The 15,700-nt window shown below is 47.8% G+C and overlaps 1 protein-coding gene across 3 annotated transcripts in view; it reads left to right on the top strand.

Moving 5' to 3' along the window:
• Window positions 1–15,700, top strand: part of efna2a (ephrin-A2a) — a 109,364-nt gene that overhangs the window by 86,677 nt on the left and 6,987 nt on the right. For all 3 annotated transcript variants that reach the window (XM_035412226.1, XM_035412227.1, XM_035412225.1), the window contains exon 2: window positions 13,299–13,591. In XM_035412226.1, the coding sequence (XP_035268117.1) occupies window positions 13,299–13,591 (293 nt within the window). The remainder of the gene's footprint in view (window positions 1–13,298; window positions 13,592–15,700) is intronic.

Below are 15,700 nucleotides of genomic sequence, written 5' to 3'. Positions count from 1 at the left end.
AAATGACCACACGCGGGGCGAGAGATGCAATTGGTGCGATCCCATGTCTGGCCATGAAGCGAAAGAACACTGGTCTTTTTTTTTGTACTGGGGCGGGGGGGGGGGGCAGAACAGACCGAAAATGAAGAGCGAGGTAATTGCGGTAAACCTGCCCGGTGCTGAGGACTGAGCAGCAGTCAGGAGATCCCCCCCCATCCCCGCCCTCTTTCCCCCCTCCTTGTGCTGATACTTGTAGATGGCTGATAAATGGAGGTCAGAGGCTGTGCTGTGCCAATCCCCGAGCTGAGAATGAATGGCCTCATTGAGGTCTTGTTATTGAGATTGGAGCGGCGTGAGTATTTTAACCCTTGTCATTAATTTGTTGCCGCGGCGGCTGGGGGAGGCGGGGGGCTCCAGGGCTTTTCAGCGCTGGTTAATAAACGCACAGCGGGGAAATGGACTGCCTCGGCGTCCCTGACCCCCGGGCCCCTCACGGCTCTGCCCTTGTCTCCCCTTGATTAACACAGTGGCTAAATGTGACCCCTCCTCCTCCCCCTCCCCCTCCAAATCAACTCCGAGCTCCCCAAGCCCGAGCCCGCAGCAGAATGTCCGGATCGATGGTCCAATCACAGCTGTCTCCCCGCAGTACAGACTGTGAGGGCTGGGGGTCGCGACCTCCCATTGATCCGCTCGGCAGGGCCCGTCTGGCTCGGTGATGGATTCCGTTCCGCGGCCCAGTCTGACGATTCCGTCTCCTGAGCCATGGATTCATCTTAAACTCCCGGGTTCCCAGCATGCACCTGCCCCGCCCTGCTGCATCTGTCCCAGGTTCCTCCCAGCACTCAGCATCTGCTGTGTCACAGTCAATAACCTTCTCTCAGTTTTTTGGTAACGTTGTTTGTTACAGTCATTAACAAGCTATGTAAAGTAAACATATGAAAAATGTTCAGACAGGTTTCAAACCTGTTCATAGTTAAATAATATTTATAAGGGTAGCTATATCTGTTAGAGTGATATAAGGGTAAGTTTACCCGAAGATAGTGTCTCATGATATGATTTATTAAGAAATTTACATTAGAACAACATCAATATTTTGTCAGTTGTACTCAAGAAGAGCGGTGACTGCATTATTCTTTTGTCTCCACTGCATGTTTACAGACTGCAATGTGTGGTCTTTGTGTTGTTGCAGGCAGGAGCAAAGGCAATGCAGGAGATTGTTGTTTTAGTAAGTGGAGCAGGACGTTTCAGAGAAAATGTGTTTTCATCCCTTTTATAGCTTTAATAAATATATCTGCAAAAAAAAAAAATATATATATATATAAGTGCAATAATGTGAAGGAAAATGTACTACAAAATGTAATATATATAATAATATGGATAAAATTCTCATTTTATGTAGAATGTAGCTTTCGAAATATCGTGTGTACACTGTGCGATAAGCAGTATATTGCGTCTAAGATTTTTTTTAAGGCATCGCGTGTTTGTCGCTTTGTGCGGCTACATCAAAGAAGTTCACCGGGAGTTCACATGAGGTCAGTGGTAATCAGAAACTGTAAAAATGCGTGGTTGGGTTTCACGCAGTGTACGGTGTTGAGCAATCAGCTTCTAAAGGATTGTGCATGAAAGCTAACCAAAGAAAATTCTCCATTAGTTCTTGAAGCACGGAGTGCTCCACTCTTGCGAAATAGCCACTGGTGTGGAGAACTGCAACTGGTATAAAATTAGCATTTCATCAGACGGAGCATGTTGAGCCGTCTGCCAGCCATTCTGCTCTTTACTCCATAAGGTAAAGCGTGACTCAAGATTGATGAGGATGGACAGTCCTCAAATTGCATAAGGCTAGAGTGGGCTGGTGGGAGGAGGCTTCTGAAGGATGCTTACTGCTACAGTTCCTAATAAACACAGCACAGTTTCCAGCGAGAGACAGAGGGAGATCAGTGAGCATTTCCACTGTTGGTTGTATGGCAGCAGTTGACTTGCCAATTCCTCCTCATTTCTCCTTTTTTTTTTTACCTTTTTCTATTCTTTTCTGTCAGTGCTGCACGTCCATCCACATGAGAGTTCCTCTTTGATCTCTGGCACGCCTTCTTTTCTCTGGCCCCTACAACCTTGAGCTGTGGACATAGACGGGGCCGAAGGAAGGCCTGTGATTGGCTGAAGCCGATAGGCTGACATTCAGGGCGGGGCCACCCAGCCACCGCTGTTTCCTGCTTTCAGCTTTCCAGCCCCGCCCAGCTAAAAGGACCAGCGCTTCTAATTGATGGCCTAGCCTCTCCATAGCCATAGCCAGCGAGAAAAGCGGTAATTAGGCTTTGCGGGAGACGCTTCCTGATTAAAAATGCATCGCCGCTGCTCGGGCGCTTCCTCTCCGTGCTTGAGCCGGGGGACCGTCGTACATCACGAACCTCAATAACGCTGACGGGAGAGGGGATCGCGCGCGGCGGAGAAACCGCAACCCGCCGGGAAGAAATCAACATAATGCGTGATGCGTTTCTCCGAGCGCTCTGTCATCCCGTCACTGTAGGGGAGAGTCCCAGACAGAGACCTGACAACGGCCAATGGGGGGAGGGGGGGGGGGGGCAGGGGGACAGGCCGGAGGGGGGTGGGGGGGCCTGGGAAATGGGCAGAGAGGGGAGCTTGGGTTACCTCTACGCCGTACCTGTCAGCCCAGGGGGCCGAGCTGCTCCGCCACTGTCTGCTGCCCCCGTGGGCGGCTGAGACACACCGCCCCGACAGCCACAATAGGCTCCGGTTTCCAGGCCCCCACCGGCTGATGCGGGGAGCAGATAACTTTGTCCCTCCGCTTGTATCTTTTATCTCACATCTGGGAGCTATGCCTGGGAGCTGTGCAGTGACAACACTGTGCCCATTGTCCTTGCCCTTGTCAAGACACGGATCTAGTTTCGGGCGGAGCGGGCGGTCCTCAAACACTACAACTACCCCCCCACCGTCCCTCACCCCTGCCACACACACGCACACACACACACACACACACCGCCCCAACTCACAGCCCCTTGCTGGCTGTGAAGCGTTTGCCTGTAACTACCGTCACCTGACATGGTGGTGGGCGGGATTTATCCCGGATTCGCAGGCAGCTCGCCCAGCTCCTGCCATCTCTCCGCTCCGAGGAGGAGAGGAGCATGACTGCCGATGACAGGGCGTGTTCCCCGCTAGCTCCCAAACTGGCACCGAGGCGGTTTGCAAGCCTGGAATGAGGAAATACGCGCGCCTTCCATCTTGCCTCGTGCCTCCGTGCAATAGGCCCACACGGTTCTCGCAGCAGGGCGCCCTGCCCGTCTGTAGGATGTCAGGTCGCCTTTGTGGCCGTACAGCTGTAAGCATTCGTGTTCTTCTGCGAAATTTCAGCTCTGCAGAGTCGCGGTGCGTTCTTTGCTCTCCTGTTCCGCCTCACACTGCAGTGCATTCACCACAACGCATCCTAACACCCCGGAGCCCCAAACAGTCACACGCTTAACATCCTGCGTTTATTTGTAGTGCCCCCGCAAATACTGATGGCCATTTATCAAAATGCAATTGTGAGGGTTGGGGGGGTGGGGGGGGGGTAGAGAATCCTTGCCCTGTATATGATCCATATGGCAAATTGACTAATGACACAGAAGCATCCCCACTTAGGTGAAATATATAATTTAATCAATATGTTCAACTGTGTGCTCAGATTGCACCATAAATCATGGTAAAGCAAGCAAGGCAATGCAGGGTACCTGTTTGCTGACGATCACAAGATCTGGGAGAAACTGTGTTCTGTTCTCTACTTACCTAGCAAAAATCACTGCTTTCTGAAATACAGTACTACAGTATAGTGCACAGGGGTAATGTCAGTATTTTTGTGCAATGGAGGTTTAGCTAACCACCACTTGTCTTCTTTTTAGCACTTTCAGGTTTAGAGTCAGATGTAAATATTGACAATGGCTGCTTCTCTGTCTGTTTTACAGTATGTGTTGTTTAGGACTGACCATTGATGTGATTGCTTTCAATAAGAAATGAGTGGTAAACATTAAAAAAAAGGTATTCGGAAGTGCATACTTTAAAAAACACTCCTTTTTACAGTTCCTGTACACTGGTCCTTGCATGAAGTGCATGAAGCATTTTTGTTTGACTATATCCAACTCTTTTGGGAACATTCTGTGCAAGTGTGCATCCCTTCAGAAGAGCTGTTTCTGTTCACTGGCTAAAGGCTTTTGAGTTTAAATCCATCTCATGTCCCCTGAGCGAGTTCATATGTATTTGTGGAAACCAGCCTGAACAAAGGCAACATCAGTGAAGCCGTGTTGCTTAGCATTGGTCAGAACTAAAACCATGGGACATCAACATGTAGATGCACAGCATGGCTTACAGAGTAAGACTATAGCTGCAGCCAAGAAATGTGTTTCCATCAGTTTGCTGTACATGTAAAACAATAGTGCAGCGTTACGGGGTTATTTTTCTATGAATAATTCCACTGTGTGCAAAATTGAAAGATTTCAGAAAGCCTGCGTATACAAGGCCTTCTTAAGAAGATGGACACCGTAGCTGAAGGCAGTGGACGTGCGGTGCTTTTATGAAAGTCCGGAAGTTTAGGAAGCTGTCTGGATAATGCAATAACACTGAGATGAGAGTGTGTGCCCAGGAGGGCTCATCGAGTTGACCAGAGACAGAACGCAGGAGCAGTGGGCAGGGAGCATCATCGCAGACCTGGCCACTGAGCTGCGCTGCTCTGCTAACGCTATTACTCAGCACTTTGCTAATGGTGTTAAAAAAGACAAAAAGGGCAAGCCAAAGTGAGCGGGGGGGAGGGGGAGAGGGGGCGGGGGAGGAGAATTCACTTAGCTCTTGAGTGCATGGCATCATTATCATTTTAATTTTTTTCCTTTTATGCTTTTTTCTCATAGCGGAGCGAAGTGCCCACAGAAACCTGAGACGAAAGAACAGGATAGGTTAGCGGAGTTCACGTAGCCCCTTGAGAGGCTTCATGTGATGTTTGTTTCCTATCCTCTAGCTTTTTTTTTTTTTACTGCTAATGACCAGCTCTGTGAAACCCCACAACTCAGTGCTGTGAGTAATGCACAACTTAACTTGCCTACGCCTGGTTTAGGCTCTACGTAGGGGTCTTCCTTCGTTTTGAAAGTGGGCTGTATCTCCTGAGAAAGGTGTGCACGTGGCAGGGAGAGGAGGGGACACGGGGCCTGATGTTTAACTATGCTGTGCGCAGAGAGACGACATCAGTATCCTGCTAATGTTAGTAGCCCCCTAGAGGAAAATCTGGAGTCAAGGTGTACGATGTTTTCCTCCTCTCCTCTGTAATCTGCCTAATCTGCTAAACTGCCGTGAAATGTTCGACTTTGCAAAACACGAAAATAAGCAGATGCACATGCCCAGGTTTTGTGGACGTTTTACAGGGTTTTTTATATATTGTTTCTGTTGCAGTGGAACTGTGCCATGTCATGCATGTTAATATTTTCTGAATTCTGTGCATGTTTTGGCAAATTAAAAGGCCAGAAAACAACTCTCCTCAGTCAAGGAGATGGAGATTAATCAAGATCAAGGACACACTTTTGGGGTCAGTCAAATACTTGTCCAGTTCAATGCACACATGCATTTTGTAATCTGCCAATAGTCTGAATACATTTTTTCCCCTGCATGTCCTACTTACACAGTTTATTCATTTTGAGCCACTTTACTGTATCAACAGTCTTGTATATCATGTGTACGAAATCTCCAGACAACAATATCAGCGGATAGAAGAAATAAGTGTGCGTTTTTTCAGGCCTGTTCAAGTTTTCACATTGAAAAAAGGCAAGTTTGCCTGCATTCTCTCGCTTGCGTGGATTGGCATAAACCTTATCAGCAGTATCATAAACACTGCAGAGCCTAATCTTTCCTCTACATTTGTGCCAGATTTTACCCCGCTATCCAGCCCAGTGGTCTTGACGTCACGTTCTGTCAGTACTTTGCGTGCTAGGTTTTCCACATCAGCACTGAGTGGACGCTATTTTACTTGATTATACAGAAATGAACCTGGATAATTTGCCGTGCGTATCATTAGAAAATATCTAAAATGAGGAATTCTGGCTGCACATCACATGGGCTTTCATGCGTCATCCTGTTTATAGTAATAAACAATGATTTGCAGAAGCGATGCATTGCACATGTAGTTACATAAAAACAGGGTGATGCTTGGTGTATGGGTGAATGTCAGTATGCATTAACTATAACATTAACATTGAAGTGACTATGGAAACATACTGTCTGATTAGTTATGTTCAGAAATAAAATCAAAAGAGATGGCCGTCTGACGTTTGATGTTTATTGATGTTTGAGGTCATCCCGCGGTCTGCATTGATGGAACTGTACTTAACTGTACGGAACCATGGTTACATGGAATACTCTGCCTGGGTACATTCAGAAAATCATAAAAATCGATTCAATATCTTACTAAAGCAACATGTCCTGGCTTAACAGGGCTCCTCGTGGTAGCAAATCTTGGAGATTTTATTATATGGAAGTGTGTACTGTATTTATGTATTTCTGTATGTATTTATATGTATGTGTAAATGTGTGTCATCATATAGTGTATTTTATTACTTAATATGGGCATTTCAGGGATATATACTATGGTTATATGATAAAGATGGAAAACAAAACCAGTTGTTGGTAACAGATGTAATAGTGGTTTAGCCATAATAGGTTGGAAGTGAATATTTCATTTTTATTTTTTCTATGTGGAAGGCATTTTGCTCATCTTATGGAGTGGAGCAATGAACTGTGTGCTGTTTTGTTGGTTCTTGTTGTCTTTGATGTTAAGTCTAATGATGTCCTCGGTGCTTAATGTTGTGTTTTGTATGGACCCCCGGAAGAATAGCTGTTGCTTCTGCTGGAGCTAATGGGGATCCTAATAAATTAAATTAAATTAAATTTAATCTGTAGCTGTTTGTATGGTGAATGTAGCAAACAGCCAATGCTAACTCGTAACTGTAACTTTTATGTTGTGCATAAAAACTAGAAACCTCAGAGAACTGATCTGCGGAAAGATTTAACTGCTGTACGGCTTTCCTGAGCTTTGTCTGTGGCAAAACAAAGGCAGTAGACAGTCTGGCAATACCAAATAACTCTTGTAGTAATTTATCACTGCTTTGCCAATAACCATTGGCTTTCATTTGTACACCACTAGCGAGGAACATTTCTGTGAATGTGTCCTCTTACTTTCTCTTTCAATTATTCACAGATGTGGAGGGTATTGATAAAACTCGCTGCGTAAAAAGAACAGACTCATAGCCTTGAAAGGCATGGATTACGATTGTCATTTAAATGCTGCTTAGTGCTAAATCACCTACGTTTGGCAGAGGCGTAGGGGTGTGTGAGAGAGCTGAAATGAATGTGTGTGTTTCTCCCGTGAATGCTCAAGCATTTCCAATTAGTCTTCAACCGTCCGTCCTTTTACAGTCCACGCCCAGCTTCCAAAACGCAGGAACGCCCACAGATGTGCTCCAGTTTTTTGTGTCATTGTTGCTGTTATTTTTGCTGTTGTTGTTGTTTTGTCATAGTGTTGAATTTTGGGGAGAAAATGAATGCTTTTATATCAGAAGTAATATAATTAATCACCACTTTATTTGAAAGCCCTGGAAAAAAAATGCTTCCCTGGGTCCTCAACAGACACTGTCACATATTTTGAGCAAGCCCTCAAATCTCAAACCAGCTAATTTAAAAACAAAGGCTCATTAAATCTTCATTTAGAACCCTGCCATGAAGGGTTTTTATGTGGAAATTTATTGTGCGTGCTGCAAAATAGTGGAAGCCCAAAAGAGAGGTTGACACACTTCTTTCAGCTGTTGAATGTAAATCAGACTAATTCATGCCAACAGTTTTGTGGCTCAGAAAATGAATTGGTTTCATCTATCTCCTGTGCCGATCGCAGCACCTGTTCACATCCTGAAAACGCGCTAAGCTGCAGGTTTTGTCTAACCGCATGCGCTGGCATCCGGGTGCAGGAAGAGCGGACCCTAACAACGCGTTTATGAGCACTCTCTGTGCGGCACCTGCATTTCTGCCCTTCCACAGTTCCGAGGTCTGAGGTTAATGTCACGGTGATTCCGGGTCCAAATTGCAATGTAAATGGACATGAATCCAAGTGAAAAAATAGCCTGAATGTCAATAACATCTTACCTTGACTTCCCTAAAAATGCTCACGGAAGGGCAGCCTCACTTTAACTGGGACTTAGTGCTAAAATGGAATAGCTTTGACACATAGTGAATAATAATGTCTGCTTTCCCAGTTGTCAACCAATAGCAGAGAGATCCAGTTGTTTCATCTCTCTGAGCAAGGGCATTCCTTCCCCGAAGGCTGTTTCTAACATCTCTGCTGTTTGTTTGTTTTTGTTTTTCGGTTGATTTTTTCGTGTTGGCCGAACATCAACTGGAGGTTAAATTTGTGTAAACGCCCTGATAGGAAAATTGCTCACGCCGAGTTGAAATAACACGGGGAATTGCGGGGATGCAGGGTGGTGGGGGAACCGGGTTTCTGAGCGTCTGTTTGACACAAAGAACAATAAACACGGTCCGCACGGGGAGAGGTGGCCACCAGATGAGGCTGCAGAACTAACACGTGGGAAATGGCTTCCAGACAAACCGACGCACAATGGGCTGTTCTCACACATCGCTCTCCTGTAAGGTTCTCTTCACCTTCTTCCCCTGTACCTATTCAGCTATGAGCATAGAGAGAGAGCTGGGCAACCTGAGATAGCCCAGCGTTCTGCAAGAAGTCGGCGTGCAGTCCACAGAGCCGTCTGGGGATTCGCTTGAAGAGTAATGCTCAAATCCCAGTTAGCCGGCAAACTATGGGGATTTTAAAATGAAGGTTCACGTTTTTTTGAGGATCTGCCTTGTTCTTGTGAAATGTTCCGATATGCTGCACAGTGTTCTGCAGACATGCAGACGGGGGTGTTTGACAGGGTTTTGTCAGGTTATTAACTTGAGTTGTTTGTATCAAGTGAACTTGCCCAGGTCACGGTTAATTGCAGAATAAATCCCCCTGTTTATTTTGGCCGTGGGTCAGTGTTAACAAAAAAAAGAAAAGGAAAAGGGTTCTAAAAGTTCTAAGATGCTGGTAACCTCTGACATAAACCTCTGCGGAAAGCCCCTGGATGTAAACAAAGGGGCCTGTATTTAGGTTTGTGCTGGGGTTCCTCTACAAATGACACTGAGGAGCGCAGCACTTTGTAGCCACATCAGGATCCAGCGGGGCACATGTTGTCTGGGGTGGAAGTGAGCCCCCCCACCCCCCCAGCCCACCCCCCACCTTGGCGGAGAGCTGAGCACTCACGGGGCAGGACAGGATGAGAGTAATGTTCTCTCCTGTCCCGCTGGACTCTCCTCAGTGATTTATTCCACCTCTGTGGTGGTTTATCTTGTAAAGTGTGTTGCTCAGACAAACAAGCAGCTGGAGTCCTGTGTCTGAGGGCAGAGCAGGTGGTGTGGGGATGCGCGAGCTTCCTGTGGGTGGGGTGGGGTGGGGTGGCGTGGGGGGGCTCTGGCTGACCGGACTGACACACTGGGATTCGTGGGAAAGAAAGAGGAAGCGTGCGTTCTGTCACGGGCCTCCCCTCTCCCCTGCTATCTCGCCGTCCAGGTGCCCGACAGATTTGAACGCTGGCACTCGGTGTGCGCAATGTTTATAAAGAGGTTCGCGCGTTCCGAGTCATGCCGGATCGTTAGGCTGGAGGATTTGCTGCATAATTCCTAATGGCAGACAGGCGGGCCTTTTTTTTTTCCTCAGAAGAAGAGTGCTTCGATGGCGTTATAATTCACCGATTCCATCCCATCAGATTTGCTTGTTTGGTTTTGACATCTTGCTTTGCAGATGCTTCGTACGAAAGCTTCAAACGCAGAGAGCGTTGCAGACAAACATTTACTCCACGGAGAAGTAAAGCGGTGCGCTGAACCGCGCTTCAGGTCCTACCCGTACTGACAGGACAGTACATCAGCCGTCGTCAAAACACTGTGAAGCCCGAGGAAGTTTAAAAGTTCACCCTTAAATCATCCGTCTGTAAACAGTCACAATGCAAACAGTTTGATTAATTAAGCTTCTGTAGTAAACCAGGCGGCTCGGCGACGTTTATTTGTCCTGACATCCCAAACTTCCAAGGGCCAGGAAGAGCCAAGAACAGGTCTAATCACTCGGTGGGCATAATTTATCAATCAACAGCATGCCTTGGTGGTCTCCAGAAATGAGCAATTAAGGGATGGTTGGGCCCAGGGATGGAGGGCTATGGCAGTGAACCGTGCTGGTGCCTGTACTGGAGAGGGAGAGTGGGAGGGGGAGACGGGGAGGAGGAGGGGGGGGGGGGGCCCAACTGTCATGCTGAAGCATCAGGGTGGAACTGCCTCATCTCAGACCAGCAGTTAAAGTGTGAGGGATGATATTTCATTTACAGCGTGTGATGTCTGGGGAAATGGGAGGAAGGGATCAGCGTGGAGGAAGGGCCTCCCGTGATTGGGTGGGAGCGAGGAACGGCGAAGGAGCGGGGCGGGTGATGGCTTGATTGATTACGGAACCTAAGATATTTGCATGCATAAGCTATTCTGAATGCGCTCGGCCCTGGCTTGTTTATCAATATCTTGTTCTGTCACTGTCCTTTCCCTCGTCTGACCGCACACCACATGAACCCCCCCACATAACCCCACCATCCGTTCCCCCCGCCCCCCCCGCCCCCCCCCCATTTCCAATGCACAGCAATGTCTCACAAGGTCATTTTTAACAACATGTTACAGATTGCAGTCCAAAGACTCGTACAGTATGTTGCTGTGTCAAACGACTTGGCAGTTTCCTGAGGCTATGATCGCATACATATAAAGCAGCGAGCGGAGCCGAGCTGGGGAAGCCGGCGCTATTGATTTACTGAATCATAATGTGCACTTCAAAAGTAAAGATGAGGCTTGCCTATGCAGAACATGCATGATAATGATGTGCTTTCCCCGTTGAAGGGTTCCCCACGTGCTCCCTTGTCGGGGTAGTCAGTTTAAAATATGGATTTAATCCGGTGGTATTGTCAAGAACACATCAACTCTGTTGTGTGTATGTGTGTGACAGCGTATGTGTATATAGGCAGAAGCATACACACAACAACAGGAATATAGAGTGTGTGTGTATGTATTTTTGTACAGTTTGTATACATGTGTGTGTGTGTGCAGTATGCGTGTGTGTGCCTGTGTGTGTGTGTGTAATATGTGTGTATACATATAAACCATAAACCTAAATACAGGCAAATGTTTATTTATTTTTGGCTTAAGGGATATTCCAACCGCAACCCTATGCAAATTTGTGGCAAAAAAGCAAAGAAGAAGACAATGGAATAAGCGCTCCCCTCCCTTGTGCCCCCTCCCTGGATCAGCCCTCAGTTACTGACACTAAAATGAGCTTTTCCAGCCTGCCACCAAAATAATAGAGAACGTTCCCCAACCAAATCGGATGAAGGGCTATTTCTAAAAGCAGATAATCTTGGACAGCAGGGTTGGGACAGCATATTATATTTAGATTCTTTTTTTTTGCATGCGTGTGTAACGGAGTAGGGATGCAGAGCAGGAATGGGGGGGGGGGGGGGTGGGAGGGGTACGGATTGGTTGATGGAATCAGCGTTTTTGGGGGGGAGGGCGCGGTGGGCGGAGTCAGAAGCGGCCCGCTGGAAAGGAGAAAAGGCCCGGGCGGAGAGGGGGATTGATCTCTGCGCCGCGGCGATAAGGGGAAGGCGTCTGGAGAGGATCCTCCCGCGGCAGCTGGAGCTCGGAGCTGAGCGGCCCTCCGACCGTAATCCCACACCCAGATTATCTGTCATCTGATGCCGCGCCCGCTTCGAACCCCAGGCCCTGACCCGCGCCCCTGCGTCCAGCCCCCCCCCCGCTCCCGCCCTTTCACAGCACATCAAAGGCAGACGCCGTCTCCACGCTGACCCCGTACGCGCTCCGTATAATAGATCATGCTTGTGCTCATCCCAAGACTTTCAAAGAATCGTGCTGCGTGTGTGTGTGTGTGTATTTTTATATGTGTGTATGTGTGTGTGTGAGCGTATGTGTGTGCGCATGTATTTGAGTATTGTGCGTGTTTTTGTGTGTGCGGGCGTGCATGTGTGTGTGTGTGTGTGTGTGTGTGTGTGTGCCATTATTGGTTTGTCTAACATATTAATATGTGTTATACATTAATGAAATGGCACGTTCTTGGCAATAAAATTTTTTTTTTTCTGTGCCTGTAACTGAGTGCGTTTGTATTTTTAGCATTAATACACATACACTTCTCTAACATTTCATGCGGTATCATGAAGCACTCTTGTTATATCCCGTTCGTTCAAACCTAGCTCTTTATTTCGTTGTACCAGTTATTTGCTGGTTTGTATTCTTCTGATTTTTTTTTTTTTTGTGTGTACTACATATTTTAGTACACATTTTTTCACAGTTATAGTCCAGCCACATTAATTCAGGAGCGGGTGCTGCTAACAAACCATTTTAGATTCCTCGGCTTTAGCCATCACATTTGATTCAGGTATTGTGTGCAAGGTGGAAGGGATAAAAATGGTACCAGTGGGAGGAACATGACTTGTCACTTTCCAGGTCCAAGGGAGAAATAGTGTAAAAATATAATGCATGTAGCGTTCTGAGATGAAGAATGCGATTTAGGAGGAGCTTGAATATATGAGTGGAATCATCTCTCCTCCATGCGCTGGGACAGTGTTCAGCTGGCCCATGCTATGAGGTAATAGCCATTGCAGCAGCCCCTGTAAACTACATGCGCTCATGGGGATTCTGCAGTGGGCAGATCTATGCCACCATGCAGGTGCTCAATTTGTGTCTAAATTGCCCCAACCGGCAAACTCATTTCACCGGAGCTGGGTGAGAGCCAGACCCTGTGAAACCACTTAATAAAGCTGCTCTCACTCTGTGAACTCCTGTCAATCTCCCCCTGTCCTGCCCCACATTCTGCTTCCTCCCGCTCGCGTATCCACGGCCCATCACCGCTCTTGGTTTCGCTCTCTGTCTGTTAGGATTGTGTGCCCTGAATATTTCCATCGCGGTCCACGCGGGGAGTGGTGCTGGACGGTATGACATTGATGTGCGGTTCTATAGTGGTCTTTGAGGGGGCGAGCGCTGGCTTTGAACCGGCGTTTTCTGTAAGCTCATTCGCGGGGGTCCTGAGAGGCCTCGTCGAAGCCCGCCGATCGATCGTCCCCTCGGCAGTAAAAAAAACACACGCTGGGCCTTTCATTCTGGCCGTCGCCGTGCTTGTCCGTCCCTGTGCCCCCGCAGGACCCCTCTAACCGCCTCCTCTCCCCTTGCAGATTCCTGCGTGGCGAGTACACGGTCGAGGTGAGCATCAATGACTACCTGGACATCTACTGCCCGCACTACGAGGACCCCCTTCCCCAGGAGCGCATGGAGCGCTACATCCTCTTCATGGTCAACTACGACGGCTACACCACCTGCGACCACCGCATGAAGGGCTTCAAGCGCTGGGAGTGCAACCGGCCCCAGAGCCCGAACGGACCCCTCAAGTTCTCCGAGAAGTTCCAGCTGTTCACCCCCTTCTCCCTCGGGTTCGAGTTCCGCCCGGGCCACGAGTACTACTATATCTGTGAGTGCCCGATGACAAGCAAAACTGACACGGTTCACAGTGCGATCACACACACGCACGAGTGCACGGGCGCACATGCACACACACACACACACACACACACACTCATACACACACACACGCACAAGCGCACGGGCGCACACGCACACACACACACACACACTCATACACACACACACGCACAAGCGCATAGGAGCACACGTGCACACACACACACACACACACACAAATCCACTTAAATTATACGCACACCTGGTTGTCCGCACACTCCTGTCCAGTACTCAGCCTACCATACACAAAATAAAGTGCTTTTTAGTCACTTACTTTAGCACTTACTCCCCCTTGGTTGAAGGCATGTGGCTTGGAGCATAACAGAATATGAAGTGCTGCTCAGTTTGTCACCAAACTGATGTAAAACAGCGGAAATTTACAAATGCTGTCCAGTTTTATGGTCTTAGGCCTTCTGTTTGTTTTGGAGGGAAAAATCTAAACCCTTTGTGTGAATTGGGGGAGAATTAGCCCCACTATCAGCACTGGTGGATTAATGAGCTTTACACTGAAGCCCCATTTGCATTTGGGACGCTCCCCACTTTGCGGGCTGAAACCCTGGAAGCACCTCATACCAAAACAGACAGCATTCTGCAATAAGCTCCATAATACTTACGAATTCAGCCTCAGCGCACATTTACACGGACTAAAGAACACATCATAATGAAAAGACAAGCACTAATGCAGGTGCGCTGTGAATCAGAAATGTGTAACCATGTTTGATAATTTGCCATTATCTGTCTGATTGGTTTGGTTTCTTTTTTCCTTCTTTGTGTGAAATATGCAATCCTTTCTCTGTTTTCATGTGTAGCCTGCACCTTAGAGTCTTCAGACTCGCTCTGAATCCTGTACGCAGCAGGACACAAGCTGTGCGTGAGTGCACTAGACTGGGAAAAAACTGCCACATGGTTGGAGCAACACCACCCATCACCCGCATGTAGACCTTCTGTTGTAGGGCAGCCTGGTCGGAGGTGTGTTCTCTGAGGAGAGCAGACACTGAGAGCTGAACTTGGGAGGAGGGCACAGTTTCTTTGGCATTCTACCGAAGGCCGCTTCAATATGTCAAGTGTTAGAAATCTGAGCTGTCTGGAACCAATCACAGATCTCAGGGACAGATGAGGAGGGCAGGCCTGAAATGCTCATCTCTGGCACCTTGGCAGCTTGTGTGTGTGTGTGTGTGTGTGTGTGTGTGTGCATGTGTGAGTGTGTATGTGCGTGTGTGCATGTATGTGTGTGTGTGCGCATGTGTATGTGTGACTGACCTGCCCTCTCCTTGGTCTTTAGAATGGTACATCCCATCTCTTCCTCTTGATGAAAATGTCAATTTGTCAAATGGCAAGCATGTCATTAGCTGGGTGCTTAGCGTCACCCGGTGAGATCGGTGCAAAACCAGTTACCGGCGCCCTCATGCGGAACGCACCAAATTATGCTGATTGGCCAAATCATATTTGGCAGGGGGGACCTGATGGAGGAAAGTGAAAGTGGGGCCTCCTGGCTTTAGCATTTATCTTTACCGTCTTTTTTATTTTAACAACTAAAATCCATTAACCTCGAGGAGTTCCACACTGCACAGGGAGCTTTTTCTCCCCTTTTTTTTTCGAGACACTCCTGATGGTTTTTTTTTCTTTCGTCCCCCTGGATGTTCCACGCCCGTTGTCTCAAGGTCGCAGCGCACAATACTTCCGATTTCGGCTTGTTGAATTTCCTCGCCCTCCTCCTCCGTGTCTGGGCGCGCGTGATGGGAGTGAATTTGCCTGGGCGCATCTGTCCCTGTTTTGCTAATGGCCCAGTGAAAGGTGTCCTTTGGCCTGATAAAAAGGGCTCCCGCTGAGCCCAAGCAGGAGAGGGCTCGGGGCAGCGTGCCGGATGCATTAATGAGGCAATTTCAGCTCTTTTTGTTTTTCCTCCCCTCTCTTCCCCTTTTCCCTCTGTTTTCAGAAAACTTTAGAGGAACTGAGAGTGGAGGGGAGAGAGAAAAAAAAAAGTTCAGAGAAAAATGAATAAGGCTTTTCATCTTAAATTAATACGGCTCATTAACTGGGTCGTTGTGATCGTGTGTCT

The sequence above is a fragment of the Anguilla anguilla genome, chromosome 4 (assembly GCF_013347855.1).
Source record: "Anguilla anguilla isolate fAngAng1 chromosome 4, fAngAng1.pri, whole genome shotgun sequence".
Lineage (NCBI taxonomy): Eukaryota > Metazoa > Chordata > Actinopteri > Anguilliformes > Anguillidae > Anguilla > Anguilla anguilla.
This window is presented reverse-complemented; position numbering and strand designations above follow the sequence as displayed.